This window comes from Crotalus tigris, unplaced genomic scaffold (genome assembly GCF_016545835.1).
Source record: "Crotalus tigris isolate CLP2741 ecotype Arizona unplaced genomic scaffold, ASM1654583v1 scf7180000018018.2415403412:4055106, whole genome shotgun sequence".
Classification (NCBI taxonomy): Eukaryota; Metazoa; Chordata; class Lepidosauria; order Squamata; family Viperidae; genus Crotalus; species Crotalus tigris.
In genome coordinates, this window is record NW_024096780.1 from 3,526,328 (window position 1) to 3,547,247 (window position 20,920).

Genomic DNA, 20,920 nt, shown 5'->3' on the forward strand with positions numbered 1-20,920 from the left:
AAGAAATTTCTTATTTCTGTAGATTTATGGATACAGGTTTCCTGTTTTCCTGTCTCAGTAAAAAAAAAAAAAATCCAACAGAAATTTGAGTTTTTTAAAAAAATTTCTACTAACCTTAATATTTCTCCAAGTTTAGCAGAATAAATTGCGCTCTGCTTTGCTTTATTAATCCCTGGACTTTTTCTGCACAGCAACTGGAATCCAGAAAATCATCTGTGCTTTAGAAATGGGAAAAAATGGTAGCATTTTTGTAACATTATCCATGACAAAAAAAAAATGCCTCAGTCTCTGCACAAATATATAAAACTTTTGCTCAGATTTGACCAAATATACATGGAGCCTCTTTAATATGTACACACTCTGAATAATTATTGTATCAGAAGTATTTGGGAAGAATGTAATGGCTATCGTTTTGGTCTGAAAAATGAACCAGTATTAGCACTCTGAAAATACAACTTTCCCTATAAAATTGTTTATTGATGTTACAAAAATGTATGTAAACAGAACTCTCTGGTCTAAAAGCTGAGACTATAGCCTGTGATCATCTTTTTCTTCTTTTGAGATATTTCTGAATGATAAAGTTCTGCATGAATGTGAAGTGAATTGTGAAGCATCTGAAAGGCACTCAGGATAAAGGAAACAGGGATGTGAGGTGGGAAAGAAAAACTCTGAAATAGGGATAGAGATAAATCTCAAAGCACTGAGAGTTATATATTTTAAAACATTTTCTTAGTATGCAGTGTCTCTAAAATAATTCTCGAACCTAACACAGGGGTCTTCAAACTTGGCTCTTTTATGACTTGTGGACTTCAACTCCCCGAATTCTTCAGCCAGCATGCCTGGTTGAGGAATTCTGGGAGTTGAAGTCCACAAGTCATAAAAGGGCCAAGTTTGAAGACCCCTGTCCTAACAGGTCAATTTTCATTGTCTTATCAGACTGAGAACAATATGATGAATGTATTGATTCTAGTATTATTCTATGCTACTAATAACAATTTACTGCATTCTTGAATCTATGAGAAATAGGGTTTAAGTACTAAGCAAAAAATGTCAGGTGAGTATGCTTTCATGGTTAACATTTTTTTTTCCTCTTGTTAAATCTAACAAGTGACCAACATTATATTGTTTTGAATAAGGTATTTTTTTCCTGAATAACCACTGAGGACACACCTATTTCCCTCCAACTTAATGTTGCTTTGTCTAATAATTTTCTGTCAGTGCCATGACAGGACACATAGTCTCTTGAGCATCAATTAAGGCTTGTTTCTAAAATGCTAAACCAAGAAGGGTACTATAGAATTAGGTGACTACCATTAATCACACAAATGTGAATATTATGAATATTCCTTTCATTGTGCCACAGGCTCTCCAGGTCTTAAATAGTAAAAGACAGGACAGAATGTGCAAAGAATGGATCACGTTCTACATCAGGCATGTCAAACTCATGAGTCACGTGACATCACGTGACGTATCACGACTTTTTCCCTTTGCCGGCAATGAGGTGGGTGCAGTTTCAGTATGAAGCATCCGGCCCGCAGGCTGGCAATTTGACATGCCTGTTCTACATAGAGGGGGAATGGGAAGACTAGTCAATGACCACATTTTGTTGTAAGCAGGTGAATATGGCCTGATTACGTTTTGTAGGTGGGTTGGGATTTGGGAGGAAGTTGGAGGGAGATATTTTTATTTTTTGTGATGGGCCTGTTTTAGGGTTTATAGTAGTCTGAGCTTGGTTGTTTTCTTGCAGACATTTCATTACCCAAACTAGGTAATATGAGCAACTGCTGACGTTACCTAGTTTTGGTAATGAAAATGTCTGCAAGAAAACAACCAAGCTCAGAGAGCACCAAAAACCCCTCATTTCAACCCTGAGCTACAAATACTCTCCTTTATTGGTTACAGTAGTCTTTATCTGTTTCCAGCCCAAATATAGTAGGAAACTATGTCATTTTTCGGCAATCATGGTCAATCAGAGTTTGGGGGAGAGGAACAAAGGGGAATTGGGAGGTCAAAAGTGGCCTCCTGTCTAATATATATGTTTTGAGATAATGGATTGTTATACTGAGGATACTGAGTAGATTAAATATATGCTTCTTTTAAATAACAGGATATGCTATGACAATCTGAAGGAAGGTGTCCTACAACCATTTTTCTATTAGAGAAAAACTCAGTAGAATTCCTGAGAGGCACCAGAGAGCAGGGAAAGCAGGGAACTCATTCAACACTGAGAATCACAATTAAAATACATGTGTGCTTAATTTCTCACAGTTGCATAATTACAATGACTAGAAAGCCAGAGGTGCTAAAAGTATTGCACTTTGGGTGGTAACTTTTTTTTTTTTTTTTTTGCAATAGTTGTGACACAAACATGTAAAACCAAACAGAGTCTTAAAAGAGGGTAGGTTTTTATCATTCCAATTTAGCTAAAGATAGCCCTAAGGTTTCAAAGAGAACAACAAAGAGATTTCTCATAACTATCTTTTTCAACTGGTTTTCAAGGAGTTAATCTTTCTCTGAATTAGAACCATAATGTTTGACATCACCAACAACACATTTAGACTTGGTACTTGCCTTCTGATTTCTGAGCTCTACATACATATCACTTTCTCAGTAAGCTGAAAGTCCAGAGAGTGATGATTTTATGCAGTTTTCAGAAATTGAAGAGTTGAGCAAGTCTGCTAAAAGATATCATATAGGGACCAACCTAGATGGCCAAAGTCTATGTTGCTACTGCTGGCACAAGAAAGGTACAGTTGCATATGTGGACAAACTGTGCACACGTACATACAAACAATTTTAATCTTTTGTTTCAGCAACAGGTATGACTCTCACTTCAAAAAAAGGCAGGGTTAGTATGCTCTATAATGCAGCGCTTACAATGGCGCTTAACAAATCGCAAAGCTTCCACTGAAATCTCACAGTCCTGAACGTTCAGCATTTGCAGGTCAAAGCAATTGGCTGCTACAATCTGCAGGCCTTGTCCAGTGACACTTTCGCATGACTTCAGGCTCAGTCGCTTCAAGTTGAAGCAGTTCAGGGCCAGAAACTCCAAGCCAATGTCAGAGACCAGAGGGCATTTCCCAATGTCCAGTGACTTCAGTTTTGTGCAATTTTTGGCCAGGTACTCTATTCCGTGGTCTGTGATGCCTTCACAGCCTCGCGCATTGAGGTAACGTAGCTTGCTGCAGTATTTAGTGATGTATCGGATACCGACGTCAGTGATGCGGACACAGTGGGCAACGCTGAGATACCGCAGGCGGAACTCCAGCTTTGCAATCTCACGCATGCCGAAGTCACTGACAAAGCGGCAGTCGCTCACACTCAACTCCCTGATGGAAGGGCAGTAAATCATCAGGTAACGGAGGCCTTCATCGGTAATGCGGATGCAGCGGCGCAAATAGAGATGTGTCAACTGAGTGCAGTGGGTGGCAATAATGTGCAGTCCTTCATCCTCAAGGACAAAACAGTCACTCATGTCCAAGTAGCGAATAGAAATCTGTTTGCCATGTAAAGGAGATAATTTGATGGAAACTTCACGGGATAAACTGATGCACGTCACTTTGGAACAACCTATATTTGAAAGGGGGGAAAATTGTTAACAAAGATGGTCCACTTCCCCTTTATATAAATGATCTTAGTGGTATAGGATTTTCATCCCAGGACTCACTCAGTCTGTCAGCAACATTTGGCCTAAATTCAGTAGTTAAAATAGTGAAGGCTAAGCAACATTTCCCAGATTGTATTTTTTTCTTAAGTTTAAAGGTTTCTGAAAAACTTACCAGTTTTCAATCAAATCTAATTGCCTCAGTCTATATACTACTAAAATACTTGTTCCAGTAAGATTTAATTAATCTTAAGTGAAACAGTGCATCATAGGACAACAAATTTTGAATTAATAGAAGATGGCAATGGTTGACTATAGTAATGCCAAGTTTGGCTTCCCAGTCTCTGTGTTCTGCAAGCTGTTGGTTACTTCCTGAAGCAATGTCAGAAGGTGAAATCATGCTTGCCTGATGTATAATCCATTTAAATCAGAGGTCCCCATCCTTTTGGGCACCAGGGACCAGTTAAGTGGAGGGAGGTTTTTCTGCGGACGGCAGGGGGCATGGTTTTGTGTGCTACCTGCATCCTGCAGATGAGGCTTTGCGTGTTTGTGTGGACCAGTTGCTGGCATGCTGCGGCCCAGTACCAGTCCATGGACCAGAGGTTGGGGACCCCTGATTTAAATAGTGTCCATCCCAACTCCTTTTACAGATTCTATAGTTTAGGATATTTGCCTACTCTATGTCTGGAAGCATTTTATCTACCCATAATAATAATAATAATAATAATAATAATAATAATAATAATAATAATAATAATAATAATAATAATAATAATAATAAAAAAACATACAGGCTCTTGGCAACAGTCTTTCCATAGAGAAAATGTAAAAGGTTTTAAATAAAATGAGAAAGTTTCAGGAAACTTTGAAACTCTGAATGAACTTTGGCCAGTTATGAGATAATGGATTGCAGTCTAGTTCATCTGCATAGGCAGTCTCCTTAAAACTGAAAGAGACCTTTAAAAAATGTGGAAAATCTGATATCCAACTTTTCTGTGGTTTTGACATAATAACATAATTTCTAGGATGCACTATTCCTAAAATCCCACAATGAGTTTACAAAGTAAACTAGGTCTCGCATGAGGCCTGCAAAATATTCTAACAGATAAGTTGTCATGTTGATACTAATAAAATCCCATTTTATACAGGCATCTATTTTATGCCAAACATTTGGAGAGGTAAAGCCTATTAAAACCAAGGACGTGTTCCAAACCAGGTGTACAGGATTAATTCCTTATAGACACACACACACACACACACACACACACACACACACACACACACACGGAAATATGTAAGGGCAAACTATATCTAACACAATATTTCTATAATGATTATACTATAGCTATACACTCCAAAGATTCTGCATTTTTCTATTCCCACTTATCTTTCTTTCTTTTTTACATTCTCTTGTATATTTTCACTGAAAAGTTATGTACTGTGTGTGCCATGTTCAGGTCTGTTTATTTAGCAGAATGTTTGTTCTAGTGGCTGAACGAAAGCATGCATGTGAGGCACAGAGATCCTTTGCTTCCTGAGAAATATCATTTTGCATGAAGTAAGAACCATACATTTGAAATTTAAAATGGCAAGTATGCCAGAAGGGTGGCAGCTAGCAAAAACTCTGTTGTTATGATCTTTTGAATCAATATTGACTCTTGGTGTCTATGTGGATGGATCTATGCAGTTTTCTTGGCAGGATTTTTGAAAGTACATTGTCAATACCTTTTTAAAGGATGTTTCTCAACTTCCCAAGGTAGGAATGGGACAAATGATTGCTTAGAGTCACCCACATAGCATCAGTGCCTAAGGACAGACTAAAACTCCAGTCTCTCTGCTCCTAATCTAGCATCTTTAACTGCTGCACAAAAGTGGTTCTTTGTAGAAAACTCTATCTATATTTAATATTTTACAGATCAGCTATCTGTTGGAAGAAAAATGGTACCATGAATATATTCCCAAGTCAGTTACATTTGACATACATGCATATACACATCATTTTCCCAATTTTGGAAAACATTGGTGTACATGGATAAAAATTTATCCAGATTTTATAGATGTGTAGAACACTGACATCCCCTAAACTCTGCTGAAGATGTTACCTAGCCTGGTAACAAAATGTTCAGAAACCAACCCACAAACTCAGAGAACGAACTTTCACACTCATCCTACACCTGAGCTAAAGATATTCGCTACTATTACAAGATTTTATCTGTTGTGTGTAAATTTTGTAACCCATTTACCAGATAGAGTTTTCTGCTAGCTTTATGTAGTCTTTGTTTCTAGTAGTTCCTATGCTGCTCTACCTATATTCTTTCTAAACCAATTCAATGAGATTTCAAGATATTCTGAATCAAAGTCCTTGCAGGCAGTGAGATGAATTTATTTCTTTCCCCTTCCAAAACCAACAACTCCTAATGAAAAATATTCTTACTTCCTACTTGTTTTTCTGTAAGGGCTTTTTAAAAAAAATTAATCTATGAAACAGTCTGAAGGAACTGCTGGTTTGGGGATCAATAGTAAATGAATGGTGCTTTACATTAGGATACAGTGCTGATTTTTCTCATAATATGGCACTTAACTAGGTTCAGGAAGCTGCAATTGTACCGAATACAGAATTGATCTACTGGCAAGTGACTGAAATGCATTGAAATAATCTGGGGTAGGTGAAGGGGGGAGGGAGAGATTGAGGGAAAGAACGTCTATGCCCGTATATGCATATCATATCATATCGTATCATATCGTATCGTATCACATCGTATCTATCTATCTATCTATCTATCTATCTATCTATCTATCTATCTATCTATCTATCTATCTATCTATCTATCTATCTATCTAGATAGATAGCTATACACACATATACACACCCTTGCTGGTTTGGGCATTTTTCTCAGCAGAGGGCAGTATTGCTTGCCCAATAACATCACACTGAGAAAATCTGAAAGTGAATTCTGCAAGGATGATGATTGTGGCTGTTAACATAGCAAAGAGCTTTGTGGCGAAAAAAACACTATCACTATTACAGAGGTCAGATGATGTCTTTGGTATAGCATAGAGATCTGAGGATCAAAGCTTACTGTTACTGACTTGTCTTTCTTTTAATTTCTCACTTTCTTCGACTTGCAAGTCAAAAGTGGCATACCCTAAAAACTAATTGTAGCTGGTGTTGCCTTCTACTTCCTCCAACCCAGAAAATTAATCTATGATCAGAGTTGACTATTCTCTTTATATGCAGACTAAATGGATAAAATTGGATATTCCTGTTGAAGTGAGCCCTGGTCATAAAAGAGTTTTCATAAGCCATCCTTATGGCTTGACATCTATTTATTATAAAATTTTGGTACAAGAGATGGCTCAACCTTTAAGTGAACTTTTTAATAATATATTACAGGGCTCAGAGATTCCCCCGTCATGGGGTAGAGCCTTTATATCTTTAATTCCAAAAGAAGATCAAGACCTTACTTTACCAAAGAATTATAGACCTATATCTCTTTTAAATGTAGATTATAAGATTTTTGCGAAAATTTTAGCCAATAGGCTCATGAGGGTTTTGCATCATGTCATACACACAGACCAAACAGGTTTTATAATTGGAAGGTATATGAAGAATAATGTTAGACAAATCATTAATTTATTAGAATATTTAGATAAAAATAATCAAGTTTCCGCAGGATTGATATTTTTAGATGCTGAAAAAGCTTTTGATCAATTGAATTGGCAATTTATGTTAAGATTAATTGAGAAAATGAATTTTGGAGGAAAAATTTTACAAGCTCTTGGTGTTATTTATCAAAAACAAACGGCACAACTTATAGTCAATGGGGGTTTGTCAGAGGTTTTTACAATAGAAAAAGGGACTAGACAGGGATGTCCATTGTCACCACTGCTGTTTGTTTTAACTTTGGAAATATTGCTGATTAAAATTCGAGAATCACAGCAAATAAAAGGAATAGAAGTCAATAAAAAAGAATATAAATTAAGAGCCTTTGTAGATGACTTGGTGGTTACCTTATCACAACCTATTCATTCTGTAGTAGAGTTACTACAATTGATACATCAATATGGACGGGTTTTGGGTTTTAAAATCAACAATAATAAGACTAAAATATTATCCAAAAATATGACCAATCTTGATAAGCAGACTTTGGTTAATTTGACAGATTTTGAGGTTGTTGATAAGGTAAAATATTTGGGGGTTACTTTATCTGTCTCTAATGCAAAACTGTATAAAAATAATTATGAAAAGCTGTGGGTCAAGATACAAAGAGATTTGAAAAATTGGGAGAAGTTGCAATTATCTCTTCTGGGAAGAATTGCGGTGATTAAAATGAATGTTCTGCCAAAGTTTCTTTTTTTATTTCAAATGATACCTATTTTAAAGAACGAGGTTAATTTAAATGAATGGCAGAAAGGTATCAACAAATTTATCTGGGCAGGGAAAAAACCAAGAGTAAAACTTAAAATTATACAAGATACTCGTGAGAGAGGTGGACTCAAGGTACCGAACTTGAAATTGTATTATGATGCTGTGGTTTTAACATTAATTAGTGATTGGGTTAACTTAACAAATGTAGAAATACTCCTCTTGGAGGGTTGGGATTTACTTTTTGGATGGCATGCCTATTTAATTTTTAATAAAAAAGTTGACAGGGTTTTTAAATCTCATATTGTAAGGATTTCTTTACTTCGGGTCTGGAGGAAATATTATAGAACTGATTCTAAAATTCCATTATGGGCCATACCATGGCATGCGATAGAGGGGATAAGGAGAGGAGTTAAGATGGATAATGTTTCTTATGCACAATTACTTAGATGGGATGGTAAAAATTGGCAGTTAAAAGCTTTGGAAGATTTAGCACAAGAAAATATTATATATTCATGGTTTCAGTACAGACAAATTGTGGATAGATGGAAGGTAGATTGTAATGTGGGTTTGCTTAGAGAAGATGAGAATTTTTTTAAACAAGTAAAAGATCAAAGACGAACTCACATTAAGAGAATTTATGGGGTGTTAGTAGAATTGGATTCAGAAGCAGAATTAGTTAAAGAATGTATGATTAAATGGGCACAAAATTTTGGTGAACCAGTTTTATTAGATACTTGGGAAACTATTTGGGTGAGAAATGTTAAATTTACACAAGCCCAGAATTTAAGGGAGAATTTTTATAAAATGTTTTACAGATGGCACCTTGATCCACAAAAAATGTCTCGTATGTATCCTGACTTATAGCCTAAATGTTGGAGATGTGGATGTTTGGATGCTACTTACTATCATATCTGGTGGTCGTGTAAAAATATAAAAGCCTTTTGGATTAAGATATGGTGGAATATTCAAAGAATTTTTAGAAGGAGGGTAAAATTTACCCCACAATTGTTTTTGTTAGGTATCGTTATTGATTGTGATACTAAGGAGATTACATTGATGTTAAATTTAATTACAGCCGCAAGGTTGTTAGTAGGGCAATGTTGGAAGAAGGAATCTTTGTCTACTTTGCAAGAGTGGTTTCTCAAAGTTTCTTATTTGGCAGAATTGGCAAAGATTTCGGCTTTCTTGAAGGATCAATCGCAAGAGAAGTATGTTGCGGTATGGAAAAAATGGATAGATTTTATACAACATAAGTTGGATATAAAAAATATTATTTAGTTTTTTAACAATTTATATTTAAAATGGAATATTTTGGGTTTTTTTGTTTTTTTGTTCTTCTTTTTTCCTTTTTTTTATTCTTTTCCTTTCTAAACATTTATTTTTTGTATTCATGTTTTTTTATATATATACTATTGTTAATTATTTTATAATTTTTCTAATTAATGTATTTAGATTTCTAACTAATGTTAGATTCATTTATGGTTTATATCTTTTTTTAAGATTTTTTGATGAAATTTTAATTAAGCCTATATTCAGCTCTGGGAAGGTTGGGGGAGGGAATGGGAGGGTTGGGGAGGTTGGGGGGAAGATTGTTTTGTTTTTGTAAAATCTCAAAATTTAATAAAAAATATCTTTGAAAAAAAAAAGAGTTTTCATAAGGACAGTAGTAACTTTTTATTGGTTTATCCTGTCTTTCCTGCAAGGTCTCCCAGAAGCATATAGGGCAGGGGTGTCAAACTCATAATGTCACGTGACATGTCAGGACATATTGTGACTTTTTTCCCCATTGCCTGCAATGGGGTGGGCAGTTTGACATCCCTGATATAGGGCATTCACTTCTTCATTGTTCACCAACATATCTGAAGGCTCAGCTGGGTTGAGAACAAAATATCTGATCCTACATTGCCCTGTGAATTTCCGTAGGTAGATTTGGGTCTCTGCTCACAGTTCAGCATCTTAATCACAACGTCACACTGTTTTCTTTTGTAAAGTGTTGTGGCATCTAAACACTAACAGATTGGTACTCTGCACACATAATGGAAAGGGCTGAGATCCACAAATGCTTATGCAATAATATGTGACTGTTTAAAGAGTTGCAGGGACCTTTGTTGTTCTGACACACTAAACCTGGCACTCTTTAAAGACTCATGCTCAATTACAAACACTTTGAAGTATTTACCAGTACAGAATACAATTTTAAATGCAAGATTAAAATTGAGATTTAAATGCAAGATTATTTGGAGAAATATTATTTAAAAAAAAAAAGCAGAAAGAAAGGAGAACAGAGAGATATTCCAAAAATGTTAGTAACAGAGTGAAAAAGTTACTATCTAGATTGTGATAAAAAATGTTGACAATATTTTCTCCATTAAATTTGACATGCTTTATCCAAAACGCTCCAGCCAGAGTGTAAATGTAGACTTTTTCCATTACCTGATACATCTAAATGTTCCAAGTTTGGGCACAAGGACACTACATCAAAAACCGCCTCATTGGAAATGTTGTAGCAACTTGATACTTCCAATTGCCTCAGTTCTGGGCAGCATTGAGCAATGGTATAAAGTCCTCTGTCTGTGAGCCGCCTGCAGCCACTAACAATTACCGTCTCCAGCATGAGACAGACGTTTGGGGTGTCCTGGCAAAGTCGTCGTGTCAGCACTTTCAGAGCCCTGTCCACGTTGATTGTCTCACCTATCAGGCGAATAGTTCGCCAAAGTCGTGGGTCCCAAGCAAGATTATACCAGCGACGGCACACGCGGGCGCACCGGCACAACTGATTGGTGGGCAAAAAAGAAAATATCTGGATCACCGAAAGGTCAGGAAGCCGGTTGATATTGGCTTGTTCTTTCTGAAGCCAAGAGGCAGCATGAATAAGAGAGTGGGTGAGGCAGGGGGAAGGAGGTGAGTGAACCATCGCAATGGTCTCCCCGGTGACCGAAGAGGAAGATGTAGAAGACTCTTTTCCATTCTGCAAGCTGTGTGAATTTGGTGGACATATTAGCGCAGGACTGGGAGTGCTCAGAGTGCGCATGCTCAGGTCGGAATCTGAAAGACACCAAAGGACACGATGATGAGAATTTCATAAGTTCGGAGCCACATTCTGCATCAACATGAAATGCTCCCAAGGATGTTCATGCTTAAGAAGGCTACATACATAAAAACAGACTCTGTCTGCATTTATTATCAGTAGTTGCCAAGCTCAGACTAGTGCCTGATGGATTTTTAAACAAACTAAAAGATATCACTGACTTTTTTTTTTATCAATTCACTTCCTACAATTATTTTGCCAAACATTGTGAAAATTTGCGTTACATTTAGAACTGAGAAACACAGCAGGGCTTTCTTTGCCGAGTACTTAGCATGAGTGATTTCCTGGAACAGTATTGTCAGGTACCCTGAAACACCCAAATCAGAGTTCTTCATCCAAATATCCTCCACATGTGTCTCCGCTACAATGCCAGAATTTTTGTAAAACAAATATAGTTGGAGATTCTGGGACCTGAACTTCCAGCATATCTGAAGGGTACTAGTTAGTAAACTTCATTTTGTCATGGAGATTATTTCAATTTGTAAGAAAAGACTTATTTCCAATCATGGTATTACTTCTGAACCAAGAGGTGCATGCAACTATGGAAACATGAAACTAGAATTGAGATCCTAGAATAAATATATAATTTTTATTACTATATATTTATAAAATAATTTTTATTTTAAAATCTAATGAATGTGGAATCAAAAAGGGTATCTTCTAGCAATTAAATAATAACATTGAATATTTTTTTGAAGAAGCAATTACTCTTTCCCCAGTAGTCTACCCAAATCAGAAAGTTAAAGCTCGTAAAAATTCATATAATTATTTTATACTCAGCTTTATACAACTATTATTTTAATTAGCATGATACAAGGTGAACATATGAAATGTCCTGATACTAAGTCTAATCATTGGTCCATTTACCTCAATTTTGCCTAACATGAGTAGCAACAGCTGTTCTGGATTTCTAGAAAAGTAATCAGGGACACTTGAACTGAAGTTTGGATGCCTGCATAGATAAAGCCAAAGAACAGCAAAAAAAAAAAAAAAAAAAAAGCAACCAGCTTTTTCATATAGTATGCCTGGTTTTATAAATACAATTTGTAGTAGAAATAAACTCAAGAGATTGTTCGGGATTGGCACGTCTTCACATTTTATTCGTTCAGTTATTTACATTTTTTCATTTATTTTCATTGTAGTTTATTTAGATCAAAGTATAAATATAGAACATTAATGGCAAAATGAGGATTAAAATATTAAGAAAGAAGAACATAGCGGGTACCTTCTCGTATGGGACAGTAGTATTACAAAGCTTGATTACATTTATTTCCTTACCACCATCGTGATGAAGCAACATGTTGCCATCTTTCTGAAGATATCTGAAGCTAGTAAAAAGGATGCATTGGCTAATAATTTATTAACTAATAAAAAGAATGTACCCTCTTTCATGGTGCAATTTCATGCTGGAGCAATTAACAATATTAATTCAGAGCACCATGTATAGTAGACAACTTCACAGAACACGAGATGTTGATTCAGCAACGTGCAAGGACAGTTTTGGTACTCTCATTCTCAGTGAGGGTGAGAGACAGGAAAAATATTTAATGATAGATAAAGCCTCATCCCAAAGATCAAGGGTATGTTTGCATGTTATTGTTGCCATTGTTAGCATTCCCCGTGGACATTTTTTAAAAAAAAAATTTTTTTAGAGGAATTAAAGTATAAAATTCTTTCTTCAATCTCTTAATTATTGTTGTTAGTTGCGAAGTCGTGTACGACCCATTGCGACCCCATGGACAACATTCCTCCAGGCCTTCCTGTCTTCTACCATCTTCTGGAGTCCACTTAAGCTCACACCTAGTGCTTCAGTGATTCCGTCAAGCCACCTCATTCTCTGTTGTCCCCTTCTTCTATTGCCCTCAATCTTTCCCAGCATTAGGCTCTTCTCCAGTGAGTCCTTCCTTCTCATTAGGTGGCCAAAGTACTTGAATTTCAACTTCAGGATCTGGCCTTCTAAAAAGCACTTAGGGTTGCTCTTCTAGGACTGGCTGGTTTGATTGCCCTGCAGTCCAGGGGACTTGCAGGAGTCTTCTTCAGCACCATAGTTCAAAGGCCTCAATTCTTTGGCACTCAGCCTTTCTTATGGTCCAGCTTTCACAGCCATACATTGCAACTGGGAAAACCATGGCCTGGACTATACGTACTTTTGTTGGCAGGGTGATGTCTCTACTTTTTAGTATGCTGTCTAGATTTGCCATAGCTTTCCTCCCCAGGAGCGTCTTTTAATTTCTTGGCTGCAGTCCCCATCTGTGGTGATCTTGGAGCCCAGGAAGATAAAATCTGTCACTACTTCTATTTCTTCCCCATCTATTTGCCAGGAATTGAGAGGGATGGATGCCATGATCTTGGTTTTCTTAATGTTGAGTTTCAAGCCAACTTTTGCACTCTCCTTCTTCACTCACATCAAGAGGCTCTTTATTCCTCTTCATTTTCTGCCATTAAAGTAGTATCATCTGCATATTTTAGGTGGTTGATATTTCTCCCGGCAATCTTAATTCCAACTTTTGATTCATCTAGCCCTGCCTTTCTCATGATGTGCTCTGCATATAAGTTAAATAGGCAGGGCGACAGAATACAGCCTTGTCGGACTCCTTTCCCAATTTTGAACCAATCAGTGGTTCCGTGTCCAGTTCTCACTGTTGCTTCTTGACCCGCATATAGGTTTCTCAAGAGACAAATGAGATGGTCTGGTATTCCCATCTCTTTAAGAACTTGCCACAATTTGTAGTGATCCACACAATCAAAAGCTTTAGCATAGTCAATGAAGCAGAAGTAGATGTTTTTCTGGAACTCTCTAGCTTTCTCCATGATCCAGCGTATGTTCGCAGTTGGATGTCTAGTTCCTCTACCTCTTCGAAATCCTGCCTGTACTTCTGGAAGTTTTCGATCCACATACTGCTGGAATCTAGCTTGTAGGATTTTAAGCATAACTTTACTTGCATGTGAAATGAGTGCAATGGTGCAATAGTTTGAACAATCTCTTAATTACACCTTAGCAAAGAAACAGACACTGTAGCTTTAGTAGAACTCAAAATTCCACAGGGTATTCAGGCAAAAGTTTAATACATCTCTGGGGAAGGATGTTTTCTTTCCCTATTGTGGGGAATATTGTTTTCCCAGGATGTGTAGATTCTTCCTCATTGATTTGCAGTCCCTTTAGAATGAATGTGGCATCTGCCATCAGAGAAAACAAACTGGTTGTTAGCATAGACAACACCTCTTAGTCAAGGTGGGCAGCATACACTTCCTATGATTCTAGCAGGCTGAGTTTCCTCTCCTTTACTGAATTGGAATCTTAATTTGGTGACCAGTGTGAAGCAAATGTGTGTAATAGGCTTGAAAACAACAAAAATATATTGGGGGGGGGATCTAAATACCTATTGTTTTTTTAAAGTAATTTTTTTATGGAGTAGAGATTATTGAGGGTTGAACATTTCAGGGATCCAAAGTATCTGGAATTTTCTTAAAATTCACAACACCTTCAACAAAAAAGATGAACAATAACAAGATAGTTAAGCACTACAACTGTTTCTGCAGCCTAGGAAATCATGGGGTAATTCTGGTTTTCTTCTTATTGCATTCTCTTTTCATAAAGATAACAAAGATAAGGATTAATAGATTTGGCCAATTTTCTACATAAGACTTTAATGGCAGTCAAGACAGTGTGGAAAGGGTCTTGTTAATCCAAAAACCTCAACAATAGCTTTTAACCAGAATGCAAGGAAGGTTTTTGGCCATATTTAAGTAATGAAACTGCATATACCATATAAGGAAAATAATTTAGTGAGTTGCTTGAAACTAAAAAAAAAAAGGGGGGGGGGTGAAGGCTAACTACTGTATGTAAAAGCAATTCTATGGATTCATTTGAAATTTCCAAACAAAAAACAGTCATTAGAGTTGTCAACAGTATGATTGCATTTGCCAACAAAGCTCCAAAACAGGCACACAAAATTCAATGATCTAATATAATGTAATATAATGTCACTAAACCTCCACAAAACATAAATATGTTTGACAAAAAATAATCTCAGGGTCTGCTCCTTCATCTTGAATAGGAGTTTCTGACATGTCATATATTGATGTGGTTCTACGAATGTTGTACAATCTTCATTGTGTGAGCACAGATGATCCACAAGACTTATTTCCTCATTTATTTTCACTTCTGCTGAAGTCCCTTTTATCTACTGCTTCAGCTCTAGCATCCACTTCCTATTGGAAAGTGAATAAAATGATCATTTCATTTTAAGGATATGTGTAAACACTGAACACTTAAGAACAGCCATTTAAACATTGGGCATTAGACAACCTTAATTGTGCAGGGGATGGAATGATCTGCAAAAAGCCCTTCTGTGAATTTTTAATGATGTCCATTAAGTAAAAAAAAATACATCAATTTCATGGCTGAAGAAAGGAAATGATGATGAAAATGAAAAAAAAAAAAAAACCAACCAATTGGTATAAAGTTAAAGTGCATCCAAACCAGATAAAATCCTGGCCAGCACAACTGTTAAACATAAAACTTCACTCATTTTGTTTAGTAGAAAAGGCCGGTGAAAAGGAAGAAGCTGAGAACAGACTTGCCTCCTCCATTTGCATGAATGAAGAAAGTATTTATTTTCCTGAGCTATGCTACCTTTAAGCCTCCAATATTAAACCACTGCACAACTCTTACCCACACATACCTAGCAACAGTTGCATCAAAAGCACAATCTTTAATGACGGTATGGAGTCAGTAAAGCATAGCAGGAGGGCAATTCGAGATGGCTATGTACGCATTAAACTTTATTTTTCCATTGAACAATATAATTTTTTCAAATGGACACTTGATTGCAACATGTTTAACAATTCAGGAATGTGTATTTATATTATGGTGACTGAAGAAACTCAAAATTGAAAAAAACCAGACTATTACTGAACCCCTCTATGATTATCAATCCTCTAGTGCAGGATGATTGTAATTATAGCTTCCTTCCAATTCCCAGGATTGTTTGTGGATGCTGAAATAAGGCTGATGAGAGCAGTGGTTGCTTGTAGAACCAGAATTTTACTATTGTGAGAGATGTGAATTTCAGAGTTTAACATCATGGTAAAGAAAAGTATTTGATGTATAACCTAATCCTGTATTTGTTTTCCTTTTTAATAGGATTGTTGCAACCAACAACAGTCAGAGATAACAAATGTGAATTTTATTAAAAATCATAAAAATAGTTAGAAATAGAAGACTGAAAAGCAGCCAACATGTAGCTACCATCACACAATACATAATACAAAATCACAATCAACTATTGTTGATGCCAGCACCCAGATACCTCAATAGATTTTCTCACTGCATCTTCATGCAGTTCCCTGCTTAGTCTAGAAGAGCCACAAGTGCTTGATGTCTGTCATCAGAGTCAAAGACCGAAGATTCGATTGGACCAGCACTATGGGATGGCTGCAGATTGAATCCCACCTCCAATCTCTTTAAATTTAAGAAAAACCTGAGAGGCTTAATCATCTGTTAGCTTAAAATAATTGAAGAAATCGGGAGAAATGGTTTAGCATTTCAACCAAATGAAAAAATAGTGATCCATAATTACTAGTTGGAAGATGAACCCAAAGCCTGAAAGGATGCTAGAAGGGAATAGCTGAGAACAGGATCGACCTCTGTGTTACCAAGAGAGACAGAAATACAGAGATGGCCAAGAGAAAGGAAGAGACAACATGCAGAAGAGACTTTGGGGGATGGCAAAAGCCAATGCCAATTTGATGTAATGGTTAAGGGGATGGACTACTGTGGGGGAGAGAATTTATACTCATTTTCATCCACTGAATGGATTAGTGGACATCATTAAAAATGAGGTTACTTTTGTGGAGAAAAGTTAGAAAAAGAGAGGAGGAAGTACCATGCATGCCACCTTGTGTATATATTATAGATATAACAAATAAACCAATAAGCACATTTGAGGAAGGACACACACTTCAAGGGTTCCAGATGTCCTTTAAGACTTAGTTTTGCGCCTAGGCTTGGTGTTAGGATGGTTGGATGTTATTGTTGTTCTCTAGTAACAAATGTAATAAGTAAATAAGTAAATTTCCTGCTCTTTAATCCATTATCCTGAGCGTGGGTTGGCTCTACACTCATGCTCACTGCAGCAACAGAAGAAGAGAGTTCTTCCACTCAAGATATCAGCTGAAGGCTTATTTCTTCCTGCATTCTGATCACCAAACCATTCAGATGCTTCTGAGAAATCAACAAGAACATAAGACAATGGGTACAATGATATCTTCTGCCTTTTGCTTCCAGGAATGGGCATTCAGCAATATATTGCTTCTAACACTAAGAGTATACATCCATGTAAATGTATGCGCAGAATCTCATAGAGTGGCAGCAAAATCTCTTCTCCCCCACACCACCACATAAACACACTCCTGGCAGATGAAGAATCGATGAAGCTTCTTGGATGAGAAGCAAAATATCTTCAAGGAAAAACAAAGAAAGCCCAGTTGTCTTTTGAAAAAGACAACCATGACCTGGATGATTGAGAATCTCCATAGACATTCACCACACAAACACTTCATTGTGTTGAAGATTCACACCAGTTGAGGACACGAACTTTTGTTGGTATGTGTGTGTGTGTGTGTGTGTGTGTGTGTGTGTGTGTGTGTATATATATATATATATATATATATATATATATATATATATATATATATATATGAGACAATATATAGAGAGACAAGTAGACTGAAGCACAACATGAGATTGAAGCTTTCAAATTCTTTTATAGAAATATAGAAACCGTTTCTTCCCCTTGGCCAGTTCTGTCCCTTGCCACTTGGCAGAAATGATTTTTGCTTCCCGTATTTTGAATAGAACTAAAAATACCACAGTTGCCTTTGTTTAACAAACAAAAAACAGCAATCGGCATATAGGAGGTCTGCCAAGACATATTTGGTTTCTGCATCAGCATCTTTGCTTCTGCCAACATGACAAGTCTGTGAAAAGTCTACCACTACCACAAGGTACCTTGGAAAGGAAAAGGCAATAGGGTGGGAAGGGGATGCATTCTTTCAACTTAGAAACAATGAGGATAATGATATATTTACACATACAATATGTCTGAATTACTGTACACTTGAGGGAGGAGGGATCTTGCAAAATATCAAACTGGCGTAATTCTAATATAAGAGAAATAAACTTTATTTACCAGCTTTCTTCAATATCTTCATCAATGACTTAGATGAGGGAATAGAAGGGGAACTCATCAAATTTGCAGATAACACTAAACTGGCAGGAATAGCCAACACCCCAGAAGACAAGCTCAGGATTCAAAAAGATCTTGACAAACTGGAACAATGGTTCCTATCTAACAAAATGAGTTTTAATGTGGAGAAAAGCAAAGTTTTATATTTAGGTAGGAAACATCAAGATATAAGTACATATTGGCTCAAAAACAGTAACTGTGAAAGGGACCTTGGAGTCCTAATGGACAATTACTTGACTATGAGCCAGCAATGTGCAGCAGCAGCCAAAAAAGCTAATACAATACTGGTTTGCATAAACACAGGCATAGAATCAAGATTACCCAAAGTATTAGTACCGCTTTATAAAACCCTAGTAAGACGACATCTGGAATACTGCAGCCAATTTTGGTCACCATATCACAAAAAAGATGTTGAGAGCTTGGAAAACATTCACAGAAGAGCAACTAAGATGATCAAAGGCCTGGAGACTGAAACATATGAAGAACGACTGCAGGACCTGGGTCTGGCTAGTCTAAAGAAAAGAAGAAATAGGAGTGACATGATAGCAGTATTCCAGTATTTGAGAGGCTACCACAAATTATTCTCCAAAGCACCAGAGGGCAGGACAAGAAAAAATGGTTGGAAACTGATCAAACAGAGAAGCAACCTGGAATTAAGGAGAAAGTTCCTAACAGCGAGGACAATTAACCAGTGGAACAGCTTGCCTTTAGAAATCATGGGTGCTCCATCACTGGAGGTTTTTAAGAAGAGACTGGACAGTCACTTGTCTGAGATGGCATCAGTTCTTCTGCTTGAGCAGGGGGCTGGATTAGAAGACATCCAAGGTTCTATTCTATTCTATTCTATTCTATTCTATTCTATTCTATTCTATTCTATTCTATTCTATTCCATTCTACCTTGCCCTTCTGTTCAGATGTTCAACACTACCCATAACAGTATTCCCTCTGCCAATTTCCCCCCAAAATGATATCCTCTGAGGTAGCTTGGTAAGAAAAAAAGCAACCTACTGACCAACTTATTTGGCCTGAAGTCATCCATTGAGCTTTCATGGCAGACTAAAATCTGGGACCTTGTCCAATATCTTAACAACAGAGTGGTACAGAATTAAGCAATGACATCTCCATAATACGTCTTAATAAAAATCACAGAAGGTTTTGAGAACCTCTCTCACAATACCCCTCCCAATTATCAAATTCTCTGCTTAAAAATACTCTCAATCCTCATTTGGTCTGTATTTGAGGATTGTGTTTGGTGTAGTGTTTTGCTCAAGTAAATTTCATTTTATTTTTTTTTCCTCTTTTCAGAAAACACACATAACAATTATGCCCAAGTTTACCCTTAGCATATATTAGTGACAGGAACCCTCCAGGGATATTGCGATGAAACTTCCAAAATTCCTCAGCCACCTGGAGATCTCCCATCTACAGTCCCAGAACATTTGGATCATGCTTGGCCATGGATTAAAGTTTGTAATTCATAAAATGTGAGGTCATCCCTGGCTTCCATGAATCTGTTTCAATACACAGTGAAGGATAAGATTTGTTTCTAACAATGCTAGTCTTTGAGGATTTTTTTTCAGGACCCTCCAGAAAGTTCTCTAACCCAATGTATCTTCTATTTTGGACTTCTCTGTATTTTTCACAGGAACTGAGTTGAAGAAAATGTTTTACCTCTAGAGTGAACAGAGGGCTTAATTCCATTAAGACTGTACCTGCAAGTAGGAGTAAGACTTTACTACTAAACAGTGTTATTTGTTCCCCTCTATTTTTATATCTCTAAAAGGCATAGTCATAAACTTTTAAATTTTGGAGTAATTTCTCCAGGATGAATCAGGATGATTAACACCAATCAATCAGTGTTTTTTTTGTAACCAACTGGACCCAGTGATTTCTTCTGAAGTCAGTCCAGGAGAGAAGGTAGTATGTATATGTATATGTATATGTGTGTGTGTGTGTGTGTGTGTGTGTGTGTGTGTGTGTGTGTGTGTGTGTAGGGGGTGTGACGGCTCGATCTTCTGTACCCTACCGCTCTCTTATCACCCCCCTAAGAACCAGGATCCGGCCCCCTGGCAGCAAAGAGGAGACGAGAGAAGATACGGCAGGTGGAAGTGCGGATGAATCGCCAAACGCAACGGACCGCCCATACATCAAAAGAAACATCACGGCTGATCCGGAAAGGAGGAGAAGAACCCCTCATGCAGCCAGAGCGATTAGCTCTAACAAGGATAAACCACGGGGGGTGGTTGACGAAGAACCCTCGCACACCGTTATAGAGGAGGAGGGAAGATCGGAGAGCGGTAGGGTACGGAAGATCGAGCCATCACACCCCCTACCTGATGGTCCTGAGGACTCCCATGGAATACAAGCGAATGCTCTTAATAATGTAAAAAAGGGGAGAACTGAGGAAGAGCGCTGCAACCAGGAGGGACGCGGCTTGATTGCTGCGCACACACCCCCTGGACCGGGCACCCGGAGTAGGACACGTGCAGGACAGCTGGGCATGACAACTAATAAGAGACGATCCCTCCACCTTGCGGAACACCCCCCCACGCTGCACCGGACCCGTAGCAACTTACGAGATCATCAGGATGACGGACACATTAAAAATG

The 20,920-nt window shown here is 37.3% G+C and overlaps 1 protein-coding gene across 1 annotated transcript in view; it reads right to left on the bottom strand.

The window, feature by feature from the left end:
• Positions 1–2,781: 2,781 nt before the first annotated feature.
• FBXL7 (F-box and leucine rich repeat protein 7) overlaps positions 2,782–20,920 on the bottom strand; it is a 171,792-nt gene continuing 153,653 nt past the window's right edge. Inside the window, exons 3-4 of the mRNA XM_039346772.1 lie at positions 10,407–11,018; positions 2,782–3,570 (exon numbers count right to left, since the gene is read on the bottom strand). Of these exons, the coding sequence (XP_039202706.1) occupies positions 2,834–3,570; positions 10,407–11,018 (1,349 nt within the window). The 3' untranslated portion in view covers positions 2,782–2,833. The remainder of the gene's footprint in view (positions 3,571–10,406; positions 11,019–20,920) is intronic.